This window comes from Cupressus sempervirens, chromosome 3 (assembly GCF_028749045.1).
Source record: "Cupressus sempervirens isolate cs-2001-9-10 chromosome 3, ASM2874904v1, whole genome shotgun sequence".
NCBI lineage: Eukaryota > Viridiplantae > Streptophyta > Pinopsida > Cupressales > Cupressaceae > Cupressus > Cupressus sempervirens.
This window is the reverse complement of record NC_143120.1, coordinates 789,949,785-789,963,151: the sequence shown is the minus strand read 5'-3', so window position 1 is coordinate 789,963,151 and position 13,367 is coordinate 789,949,785. Positions and strand designations below refer to the sequence as shown.

The window sequence follows — 13,367 nt, the reverse complement described above, 5'->3', positions numbered from 1 at the left end:
TTCTTGTTAATTCATACTTCGGATGATATCAAAAGATAACATCTAAGTTGATGCATATATTTTAATATCTTTAAATATGTCATTCCAAGAATATCATATTGAGATGATATCTCTCTATATGTGTAATGTCCCCATTTTAGCAGTTGACCAAGTGTGTGTGCGTTAGCCTTGTTCTACATGGTCCCGAGGGCTAACGAAGGGTTTAATGGGATCCTGGAATGTTTTGGCCTAGTCATTTCCAGTTTGGGCCAAAACGAAGTTGATTTACTCAGTTTCAGGCATACTTACTATTTTTAGTAAGTCGGCAGGACACAGTGCAGGTCAATTTTGGTGATTGGATTCGATACTCCTCGGTGAGAGCTTTCCTATGAGCTATCACTCGCATTATTCGGAGTCCGATTGCTAATATATTTTTATGCCTGAAGTTTTATTAAAGTAACATCTAATTTAATTGTAAAATATTAAAGTGTTACTTTAATATTTATTTTATGGTGATGTGTACCCAAGGGAGACATAAGGGGTATTTTAATATATGTTTTATATATTACACATCTTTTATCCCACATTGTCCATATGAGTTGAGCGGACCCTTGGAAATAGAATAAAAGGAAGCATTTGTGGCTTCATTAGGCAGGTTGAATATGAGAAGAAATTGGTGTGTGAGTTGCAGCTCCGTTCTTGGCATTTGAGGACGTCTATCCTCTCTTGTAACATTCTAGACGTCATTCCCTTGGGGTTTGGCCTTTGGAATTCTTTGTTATTAGCTTCATTATCAGGCAGTTTAGTTGCATTTCCGGCTACAGGCAAATTTGGTATTTTGCTCATATCTTCCTCACTACTTGTCCGACGCTTATGCCGCTTGGAGGGAATGGTATTATGAAGGTAGTGGACTGATTGAAGGACAAAGTATTGTAGCAGCAAGTTCGTAAGCATGGGCTGGAGTATTATGTCAATACTGCTGAAGTAATTAGTGAGTTGATAAATCTGCTATGTATTTGGTTTTATGAATTCTGAAAATAACATTTTATTAGCAGCAGTTCATTTCCACTTTGCATATCATTGTAGTTTCTTTCTTGTTTATGTTGTATGATACCAATTCCATGCACGAAACACAACAAACAATAAAAGTTTGATTTCCGGAGTTATAAGGGGTTTAAAACATTAAACGGAGAAATAAGAAGTTGAATGCAAACTGTTTGACATAATTCCTTTCAGCAATGCGGCTGAATGTTCACCAACTGCCATAGTTGAAAATAAAGTGAATACAGCAATATATCATGAGCCACTAGGGAAAATGATTTAGGCCCATATGAAATTGTATCCATCATAAAAACCATCGCATAGTTTTTGCAAAAAGAGTCACAAAAACACACAATATTATCTTAGGAAATCAGTGGTTCATAATCTAGGCAATAATTTGGTCTTTTTGTTGTCCTCAAATTTGTAAAGGCAAATGGTAGATTCAAATGGCATCTTCTTTGCAACTCTCCATGCAATACACAGATACCAGTTGGGTTTCGATCGCCAACTTTTCAAGGCCAACTTTGTGAAGCCTCGTCTGACCCTATTCGGACCAATGCAAATGCATTGACATAGGAAGAATTATTATGCAAAGTAGTTGTAACTAGAAATTCAATATGCAACTACAAGTTAGTTAATGTTTTTCTATCAATATTTTACTATTACATAATTTCTATTTACATTATTAGATTTGATTCATTTAAGGTATTTAGTTTAATTTAAGTTATTTTAATTTTTTAATTATTAATTAATTCTTTAATTTTTATTAGCTCATGTTTCCTATTAATTTTGTATTTAAAATAAAATTATGATATTTCTTTAAATGTATCAAACCGTGAAATCAAGAGTCTTGATACTGAAACATGAACTTATATGTATTCAAAGATTGTATTTGTTTTGTGGAGTTGGACTTCAATATGCATTGAACTCAATTTTAATCAAATATTGCAGTCTTTTTGGTCTATGACTTATGCTAATTTGCTTAATTCTTACTACTATATTTAATTCAAAACTTTGATTTTTATACGATGGAAATCTCAAATAGGTATATGTTCTACAAAGTTGGTGTATATGTATGTTTTTAAAGAACTTTTTAAGAAATTATATATTTTCAAAAGTTTAATAAAGTGCCAATTCTTGTGTCGAGTTTTTGGTGAGTCTCGAGATTTTTAAAATTTTGTACAAGTCAACTTATTGTTGAGTTTGCGTTTTTCAACTATGCCAAGCAAATCCACAAACCTGGATGCATGCCTAGATGCATCCGAAAGAGAAAAAAAATGGTGTGTTTTTTTGTTTCCTTTTTGCTAAAACCATAAAATGACCCTTTTATGAAACCACTCAACCTAAAACATATCATTTCATTTGCTCATTTGCTCTCTACTCATTTTATCTCCATTTTGGCATTTCAAAGGACGTGTAGTTTTCCAAAGGAGATCACTTGTGGAGTGCCATATACCTTCCCCAAAGAATATATAAGCGTCTAAGGTAAGCTTTTGACCCTATTTTCTGGTCTTTTAACAAAGTTTTAGATTTTGATAAATTGTTTCAAGTTTGTGATGATTTATTTCTATTTTATTTTTATTTTTATTTTTACAAAGAAACAGTTTAACTCTTTGTTTTAATATTTATTTTGTACTTGTATGCTTACGTGATTTCTTATAGATTGCCAGCAGTCAAAGTTTGGTGGGTGGAAAATGAAACCAATAGTTCAAAATTAATAAAGGATCTCCTTTATAGAGACATACCGCAGGGTTTCACAAATTGCAAGACGTGGGGGTAGTTTAGGAAGTATAATTATAGTAATTTATCAACAACAAAAAAATTATCATATTCTTAAGTGACTTCACTTTATGGGCCTTGTTGTCCAGTAGGAGGGGAAGGAAATTAACAAAGGGTCTCCTTTATGCAGACATGCCACAAGAATTTGCGAGATTAAAAGAGGTTGATTGGCAACGACAGGTGACCCGAGTTCGATCCCCAACAACGGTGCCAAATGTTTATCATACAAGGTTATCGCATGTCGTACAGTAAGATATAACACAGAACAGATACTTTATTCATATATGCAATATGTACTTCAATGCTTACAATATGATTATGATGATTGTAATGATGATCCAAAGTCCCTTCCGGATGGTGTACATATACTTTCCCGAAGGGGTGACTCAACCATCACACACACTTTCGAATATAATTCTACCCGTCGCCTACAATATAGAATTCACCGACAATAGTTCCAAAGTATAATTAATGTAATTTACAAAAACTTAGCTCATATTCTTGACTCAAACTTCACTTCATAGGCCTTGTGAAGGGTGCACGTTTATAAGGTGAATCAGTATAATAACACTTTTACCTTTTTAAACTTTTTATCCACACAATATCTTCAAATATTAAAATAAACAATTATACATATGAACACAATAACACAATGAGTACATGGAAACCCAGTGCACGAGAAAACCACAACAAATAATTGTTTTTTTATATAAACTTGTTCTTTTACAATGCTTTATAGGCACCAACCTACTAGAGGCTATAACCTCTATTTTTATAAGCACCGACTCAATGGAAGCTCCAACTCCACACTTTGTAGGTACCAACCTACAAGAAGCACCAATTCCCACTACTTGTCTTTGTGAGCACCAACCCATTGCACACAAACCGATTCTCCGCCTTAATATTGTTGCTTACTCAATTGAAGATAAATAAATTTTTAGCCCTCTCCAAACAACACTGCTTGTGCATACTTCTTTTAGCCTGTTATATTCTTTTCTTTAAATCTGTAAACTTTACCCTCTTACCTCATGCTTTTCATATATATATATATATATATATATATATATATATATATATATATATTCAGCACTTTTTCATATTTCTTCCCCCTTAAATAGTTCTCATTTAGTCTACTGCACCGATCTGCTCTATATTCTCTCACTTCTTCCACACATTTATCTTCAAAACTGAATTCTTTATTTATATATCTTCCTTTCATATCTTGCATCTAGAAAGTTATAACTCTTCATATATGAATAGATGTGTCTTTTTACAGTTGATGATTTTTCGTAACTAATGGTTATTCTATCAGTTTATATAATCTTCATACCTTTTAATTTCATCTTCCCTTATAACTAAGTATTGACCATATTTCTCATCTCCATCATATCTTAATATTTTTCTTACTCATACGAATATCGCATCACTTGTTTATGATTTCTTTTATTAAGATCGCTGCCTTCTAAAATGGTCACTTCTTGACTGATCACTCCAACAGCATATTGCTCCTCAATGCTGACAAGGATAGGCACGATGTATGATGACCTCTCTATTGATTGGTGAAGATAAACTTTAACAAATCATTTCCATTTCACTATTGATAATTTAAATGTTAATCAAACTTAGATTACAAACCGCTGAATGTAAGATGTTGATTGGCACCTGAAATCATAACTCGTTGTTGCTGAGATGTTATCCTCATGTTGTTGCGTCATTTATAATCCTTATGATTTTGTTGTACATTGGAGACATTGAATTTTGTCTTCATGAAAATCTCTTTGAACCACCTTGTTTATTACCGCTCCATATGTAGTGATACTTCGCAGAGGTTCATAATCTTTCTCTATTCTGGCTTTATTTATAATAATTCTCTTCTTTGTCCTGGCACATACATATTTATCCTGTCTCTGTCATCATGATTTATAAAGTCTCCAAAACATTGCCATCAACATGCTTATCGTACCAGTATCTCTGCTGGTGCGAAGTAAATTCATAATATTTGCAGCATATATGGTGATGAGCCAAATTTGACTGTTATATACCATTATAGTTTTCAAATTTGTTCTAATTGATTCATTCTGTTATTGTCACAGTCCTTTGTTCTTATTTCCATTATTTTTCTAGTTGTTGTAGTGCAGCTTTATACTGAAGTGTATGTATATGCTCAATGTATCCATGGGCTTGAACTCTTCATAATTTCCATTTCTAATTTACATCAATGATATCTATTTTCATCAATCTCATTGAACGGGCATCAGTGACAATAGCTCAACACCTTGGGGATAAAGGGATTTTCATGTGTGAGGCCCAGATAAGGAGGAGCTGTCTTCTGCACAAATTGTTGCCTATGCATGTAGAATACCAATCCTCAAAGCATCACCATGTCAACGAGCAGCAAGAGTTGTCTGGAATTTGACGTGATTCCAGACTCTAAACATGGCATGCAAACACCTAACCAGACTACAGAAGTCCCTACTAAACTTGTGTAATCAAGATATTTGTTTTTAAGAATGGGTCAATGATCTATGCACTAATGTACAAGCCAAAATACTTTCTTAGAGCTCCATGGCCCTTCACAAACCCAACCTTACATGCAGCTCCTTGCCTCATGTGCCACCCATTTAGCATCAAGGATCATATCGCGTAGCTTTGAAAATAGTTTTGCCTAGCTTTTGTGCAACATTTCAATTACATGCGGTATCACACATCTTGGACATTTCAAAATTTTATATAGAATCCTATGCAACACCTTACCTCAGCACTCAAAACTCTAGTTCATTCATGTTACAAATTTGTGCATTGCTTAGAACCATGCCGTGAAAAATTAATTGCCAACACAGTGACCATCACAAAAGATTGAGTGACAAAATAGTTGATAAAAGCCTTTTGCCTTCTCAGTTTTGTAAGTTTTATATACATGTGCATTGTTAGAGGCTAATATAAAAAATTTGGAAGATCTATAGTGTCCAAATTTTTCACATTTGAAGCATTTTATTTTCGATACATGTTTCTTAGGTTTGTCATTTCTTTGATTACCCTTCTTCTTCTTGAAGTGCTTCTTCTTACCTTTATAGGAATTTGTGTTGAGAACATGAAGTTCTTCATCTTTGATTTTCAATTTTCCCCCTCTCTTAAGTTTCCTAGATTCTTCTTGAAGGCAATCTCCTTTAAGTCTATTGAAGTCAGAAAGATTGTCTCTAGCTTCCTAGATTCTTCTTGAAGGCAATCTCCTTCAAGTCTATTGAAGTCAAAAAGATTGTCTCCAGCACCTACACCTTGTGATAATGTTTCTATAGTCATAAGTGTTAGTTCCTTGTCCTCAATTATGGTCCCTATACTTGCAAGTTCGTCTCTTAGACTAGCCACACTTAGGAAGTAAGAATTCATAGATTCTCCCTTCTTTATCTATAAATGATTTAGTTGTCTTTTTAGTGCAAGGGTTCTAGTTGCATTGTTAACCTCATATGCATTTAATAATGCATTCATCATATTAAATGTTGTTTGATGTTTCATTAGCATAGGTACTATTTCATTTTTCACTCAATCTAATATGATTTGCATGCCTTTCCTATTTCCTTTACTCAAGATAGTTTTATTAGGTCCAACATTAGGTTGCTTAGATGCTGAATCAACAAACTGTTTCACATCATTGTCTTCAAGAATCATCATAATTCTGAATTTCCAAGCAACGAAACGTTCTTTCCCATCAAACCTGTCCTCGTGTTTGATTGCGCTTGCCATTGAAGATAGAAGGATGTTGCTAGATATATAAAGTCTGATTGTCAATTTGCAGAGCCTAGGTTCGACTACCAAAGCTCTAATACCATGTAAAGTTTCTGCAAATTCTGCTATAAATCAGACTCCGATAATACCTTCATAGTGCCGAAGATGGTCTTCAATCTACAGACCTATTTATGAAGTTTAATCAATAGTATAATTACTATTTTGAAATATTCTTATCTCTGCAATAAATCGTACAAGGCAGCAATATAGAGGAGCAGACTTAATTGTAGCTTGTGTGTCCTCTAACCTCATCCTTACCTCATCTATATATTGCACTCAAGAGGCATGTCCTTAGAAAGGACATGTCTCCTCCCAAGTCGGCCAATATAACCTAATAAATATCTTGTCCAAGAACAGCGTTCTTAAAGGAAATATATTAGTTAGTAAAGCTACTAACACCATGCATAAACACATTATAATATCTTCCACAATTAGACACCGATTAGGTTAGATAAAATAGGAGGCCAATCCCTATAAAGGAACTTCATGCTTCATTAGAATTGTACGATCTGCACAATCAGATCAGTATGAGATCGAAGTTACAAAATTAATAGGATAAGGATAAGGATGTAGAGGAGGATACAGAGAAGGATAAAGAAACAGCACAAGAAGTAGAGAAAGGAAAAGAGGCAAATGTGGAAGTGATCAATCTAGACAGACCTAATGGTAACCAGCCCTATAATGGGCTTAATAGAGGCCCACAACCGCAAGAGACACCACAAGACCAAGAAGATCAAGGTAGTATTCCTACTGCTCCGACTTCCTCTAAAACAATCATTTTCCCCTTTTCCTCTAAGAAAAAGAATACTCCTCCTATGGTGAGGAACCTCTTCGATGCAGACTCTCTACAGTCCTCTCTCAATGTTTTGACCACGGAGTCATGATTGGAGAACACTGGAGAAGAAAATGAGGGCGGAGGGCTCATTCCTCCCAAGTACCTACTCACCCAAGTGCTGAAGACACAACCACCAGCTCAAAAGGCCAAGAAAGCTCGTATTTTGGCTGCATTAGCGAGAGATACCACTACAGGGAATGTGGTAATGGAGATTGCTCAAGCTCAAGGTGAGAGAAACATAGCAGAGCTTTCTCTAGCTGACTTCAATATTAAGACATATGACATAGGCCCTCCAAGGCATGACACCACCATAGTAATGTGGAAATTGATGAACCTGCAGGTGGAGGAGGAGCTAGAAGAGTTAAAAGTGTTGAAGGCATGTCTGAAAGCATCTAACCAGGAGTTGTCTAAATATATCAAACAATTGTTCACACCACTAGCCCTCATGCTAGGGGAGTCTTCTACCTCCAAGCCTTTCGACCCATCAACAAAAGAAAATAAAGCCTCGCTAGCCAAATTACAAGAGGAAAAGCATTTTGGGCAAAGTTGGGTTGAAGATATGAACATCAGATGTCTACCCATAGTGGAAAACTTGGTAACCTCTATATGGAAACTTTGAAGTGGGAAAGACTATGTTCTCCAACCTCGAGGCATTAAAGGATATTGGTCAGTACAAGGAAATCATTGTGTTGCTATAGAAAATTATAGATTTGAAGGTCAACAATGCTATCAAAATCAAAGTCTTGAAGACCGGCAATGAGCCTTTGCTGCTCGGCTACATTCACTTGAATTTAAAAGAGAGAGCATAGACAAGGCTCAGAAGCATTTGAGGAAAGTATATGAGTCGGCAAAGGAAGAGCGAGAAACTCTCTTCAAGTATCTCAAAGATTTGCACACTGAGTCGCATGTGAGCAAAAACAAGGATGTCAATGACATTGACCACATGAAGACTTCTTTCCAGGACTTCATTGACGAGTCAGTGAGCCATTCAAAATTTCAAACCTCAAAACTTCATGATGGGATGCTAGCAAAAGCCGCAGAAAAGATGCCATCAAGGTCTGATAATGTCAATAAGCTAGCGGATGGTAATGAGTACTGGATGATCCACTCCGACAATGTGCAAATCCCTCTCGTGCATAACCTTTCAGTTAGGCCATGAAAAGCTATAAGAAAAATCAAGAAACCGCCAAGAAAACTGATGGCGGGAATGTTGATGCTTCGGCTTCTTAATCTCCCTTGTAATCCTTTCTCTATTGTAAAGTCACAAGTGTCTCTCTTCTTTCTATACGCTTTGTTTCTCTTAAAGAACTGTAATGTTTGTAACGGCCAGAAGACAAAGGACCTATATGTACTATTTTGAAAATTAATGGAAGGGATCGGCAAATTTTGGTGTGCGTTCTCCCCCTATTGATGAGACAACTAAGTGAGTCTTGAGAATCTTGTCAGGATTTGTTCATCTATTTTTGTTATTTCATCTTTAATGTGATAAATAAAATGTTAACAGGACTGGATGGTTGTTAGATTTCAGTAGAGTAGAAGCTTTCTAAATTTTGGTAATCAATAAGTAATCTGAGAATCACTGTGGTTCTATTACATTTACTTTCATTGCTCATTTGTTTTTTTAAAGATAGATTTGTCATTGTGTGTGAGGTGTTCATATAGAGGTGTTGCTAGTTGCATACAGAAGTAAGAAAAAGTGAAAAGAAAAAATCCAGCACGTTCACAGTTGTGAGTGGGGTGAAATCAGGTAAAAACAAATTTATGCTTGAGTCTTTTATGAATATGGGAGACTTGGTTATTGTCTCTTCTGCTCTCAGGTTAAGACCATACCCATGTTAGTTAGGAAATACAAACATATTCATCGCACATCTTTCATTAGAAGGGAGCTGTACCTTTTAAAATTCAGAGGGAAGTTTCAGCAGCATACACAACTTCCCAACTGTTGGGAACATTTGTTTTCTGTCATTCGGGCACAAAGAGCCAAAGTAAGAAAGTATTTGAGAAGAACAATCTGTTAACCAGCAAATGGCAATTCTTTAAATTTGTTATAGATCATAATTTGATGTCTTTTCAAATGACATGGGATAAATTGAAGATTCCTTGTGACGATGCAGGTTCTGACTAATTGTTGCATAAATATCAAGCAAAAGCAGTGTATAGAAATGTTTCCTACAAGTATATATGCAACCATAAAAACTCTAAAATTAGATTTTTATTTTCATCATAAAATACTTGTTCAACTATATATGCATGTTCCATGGTTAGAGTTTGCATCATATCCAACATCTTCATATCAACTACTGACATAAATCAATCCATATTCCTTTTGGTTAACAAAATTTGCAAATAATTGCTTATTTTTCAATGTGCATAATATAGTCTACCTCCATGTCAATCACTATAAACTTCTGGAAATAATTTTAAAGCCCATATAGGTTAACAACATTCATAGAAACCTAATATTTTTCTTCATACTCTTCTTACTTCCTCATAACAATCCTATATAAAATAGAGAAGAAGGCAACAGATGTGATGTAATGACATCCCTTACTTTCAGCTGTTTCATAGTGGGCTCATCTTGCAGAATACAGACATCAAACGTGACCAACGCATCAGATTTGATAAAACTGACATCAGGTAACATCTTGGATCTTTGCAGTTTCCCCTGCCATATTCACACCCACATTGATTAAGCACATATTTATTACAACATAACTGGTCTCAAAGTCAATAGCAAATATGAATATCATGAATGACGAAGTCCTTGCCTGAATGCCGGATAACTGTATCTGAAAACAATCATAGAAATTTTGAAGCACCCTCCAATAATTTTCTTCCTCAAAGATGGAATTAAGAGGCAAGTTCTTAGATAGGGTATAGAATTTCTCAAGCTCAACTTTGTCCATTGCAGCACGTTCTCTAAGAACTGACACAAAATGCATAGATTCCACAGTAAAAACCTGCCAAGAAGTGGTTAAAGAACATATCTTTTAAATTTTGTACACAGTGCATCACACAAGAAAATCATGTATAAAAATTTGTCAGTAAAACCACATTCGACAAGAAAAGACACTGCAAAATCATGAAAGACCATTCTATGATTTATTACACATGCATTTCTTCTCTCAAATGATAGCAAGGGGAAAGGAACAAATAAAAAATTGTTTTATTACTCTATTTCACCAAGAAAAATGTTTGCCATTTTATCTATAAGCAGGCCAACTGCTTTCAAAAAGATAAACTTTATAAGTAGCAATTATCATCGCATACTTCAACAATTATATAGCAAACATAGTACAACTATTATAAGAAAATGACTAAGGTTCCAGATATTAATGTACCTGGTTAATATACACCATAAGTCTAGCAACAAAACATGAAACCTTTCGAACTACAAATGAATCCTAGGAATGTTGACCTATTATTCCATAGCAGAGAAAGGAATTCCCACAAAACACAATTCAAGTCACTAAAGCAGATCACTGGAGATCAGCTTCATCAAAAAACAAAGGTTGAGAAGTACAAATGTGTTTAAAGCCTCAAAACTGTTATGGTTACTAAGAGGAAAAAAAGTCCCTATACATATGCTCATGTTTCAAGTTATGTCATGATAACATAAGGAAATTGAATGGCCACAAAAAAATTGCATGACTACTGTCCTCCACGAGAATAAAAAAACATGTTCTATGCCAATATAAGATATGCCAATGGTCCAAAATAGCTTCTATATAAACCAAAAATGAAATGAATGGTCAATGCACCAAAGTCCAAACCATCTTCTCTCATGTACTTGAAACATAAATGAGAAAAAGATCAATCAGCCACAATTTACAATCTGCCTTTCTTGAGCATTATTAGTTTGTGGACAATCGGCCTATTTTCAGAGTTTCCCTGTTAGCTAATTTGTTAGTAAGATAACACAAGATTGATCTTAAAGAGGAGTTGCTGACACTCACCTCAATTCGTTTCCATGAGCCTTGTGATTCTTTCAATACTATTTTTGGCAGAGTTGCATGGACACGGGTACGGTATTGGATACGGGTACGGTATTGGGTACGGGTACGGCCAGTTTTTGAGACCTCTTATTTGGGAACGGCAAACACAACATTCTTAAAGCATGTATATATAAACAAATTTTCAGAGTCATTAAAGAAGTTTTTCATTATAATGAAAGCAATATGAACACATAATTGCGACATATTCCAAAATACTATAGTCAGATATAGTTTTATTATTAAAACGAAATTCAAATACAGAAATAGTTTGGTAGAATCACATGCTATCAAAAATATCATCACTGTTCTCTTGAAACTCAAGATCTAGATCATCAAGATTCTCTAAAGAGTTAGGATAGCTGGATTGAGAATGACCACCACCTAGACTCTCAAAACCCATTGACGATTCAGCAAAGGGTCCTCTGACCATGTCAGAATTCTAAACATTGAGGTTTAGATGTGTCAATGCATTTATGGATACATCAATGTCACTTATCTCAGGTTGTACATCCCAAAGTCTATTAGGTCCTTTGATGTAGTCTGTGGAGGAATGTGACAATAGACGAAGATTAGAGTGCACATAGACAAGGTCCTCTGCTTTGCTGGCTGCCAACCTATTTCATTTCACAGAATGGATAAAGCCATATGTACTCCAATTCCTCTTAGATGCAGAAGAACTAGAAACCTGCAATAAAAGAGTTTTATATTATAATTTATAAGTTACAATTACAAAGACGCAAACAATCAAAAACATTTGAAATAAGAAATAATTCTTATTAGAATAATCAGTATAAAATCAAACTTGTGATAGAAGCTTGATTGCTAGCTTTTGCAAATGTGTAGTCATGGCACCATGGAAGTTCCACCGCTTTATAGGATCTATTTCTTTTTTATCTGCCATTGCATCAACATCTGCATAAGTTCCATTAGAGGAAGCAAATGTCCCAAACTCATGTCGAATCTCCGCAGCAACTCTAGGATCTGTAAATATTTTCTCGAAAGCTTTTTTATATCCTTCAACAACCTCAACATCCCTATTTGGTGCTGTCTTATTTGGCAATGCTAACATATCAGCATGGTACTACTTAGGGTTTAAAGCATATGCCAAAAGTTGCAATGGAGTTGTCATTTTATCCCATCTTTTTTTAATTGCATCATATATTTTCTTATAAAAAAATTCAGAGGGATCTTGCTCTTTTTCTATAATAATATCTCTAACTTGCTCCACCATTGTATCTATGCAATCATAGATGTCACCTAATATTGGCTTATCGGTACCACACCGACGGATTAGGGTGTATATTGGCTCAATGAAAAATAGTAAATAATCTATTTTAGCCCACCAATCCTCATCAAGAATTAACCTCTTGACATTATTTGCTCTATCTGTTTGTCATTGTCTCCATACTACCCAAATGTCACTAATCACCATACTTTTCAAAGCTTGTTTGACATCAACAAGCCTTTTGAGAACAATGTAGTGTGTGGCAAAGCATGTCTCAACCACCTTCAATAAATAAATAAAACATTTTTGTACCATATAAATCTTAAATACATTTCAATAAAAAAACAAATTGAATATTTTTGAGACAAGACATTTACCCTCAACAACTCTAGCTTAGCAAATTATCTATAAATGGCCTGTGACATGTGATGATTACAAATAAACATCTAAATCTCTTTGGCTTCTTCATAAATCTTTTGTATCCATTGAATTTTGCCAATTTTTTGTAGCATCAAATTCAAAGAATGAACTACACAAGGAGTCCACCAAATTTTTCAATATCTTGCCTCCACAACCAAACCAGCTACTCTGCATACTTTTGCATTATCTGTGATCACTTGAACAACACTTTCTGGCCCCACAGATTCAATTGCTTCAATTAGAATGTTGGCAATAAACTGTGTATCTTTCTCTTCAGCATTGCATTCCATTGCTCTCAAAAACATTGCCC

General features: G+C 34.8%; 1 protein-coding gene across 1 annotated transcript in view; it reads right to left on the bottom strand.

Annotated features, from left to right (window-relative positions):
• Window positions 1-13,367, bottom strand: part of LOC149569164 (vacuolar protein sorting-associated protein, putative (DUF1162)) — a 304,062-nt gene that overhangs the window by 129,149 nt on the left and 161,546 nt on the right. The window contains exons 21-22 of the mRNA XM_089821926.1: window positions 10,186-10,377; window positions 9,969-10,082 (exon numbers count right to left, since the gene is read on the bottom strand). Of these exons, the coding sequence (XP_089678052.1) occupies window positions 9,969-10,082; window positions 10,186-10,377 (306 nt within the window). The remainder of the gene's footprint in view (window positions 1-9,968; window positions 10,083-10,185; window positions 10,378-13,367) is intronic.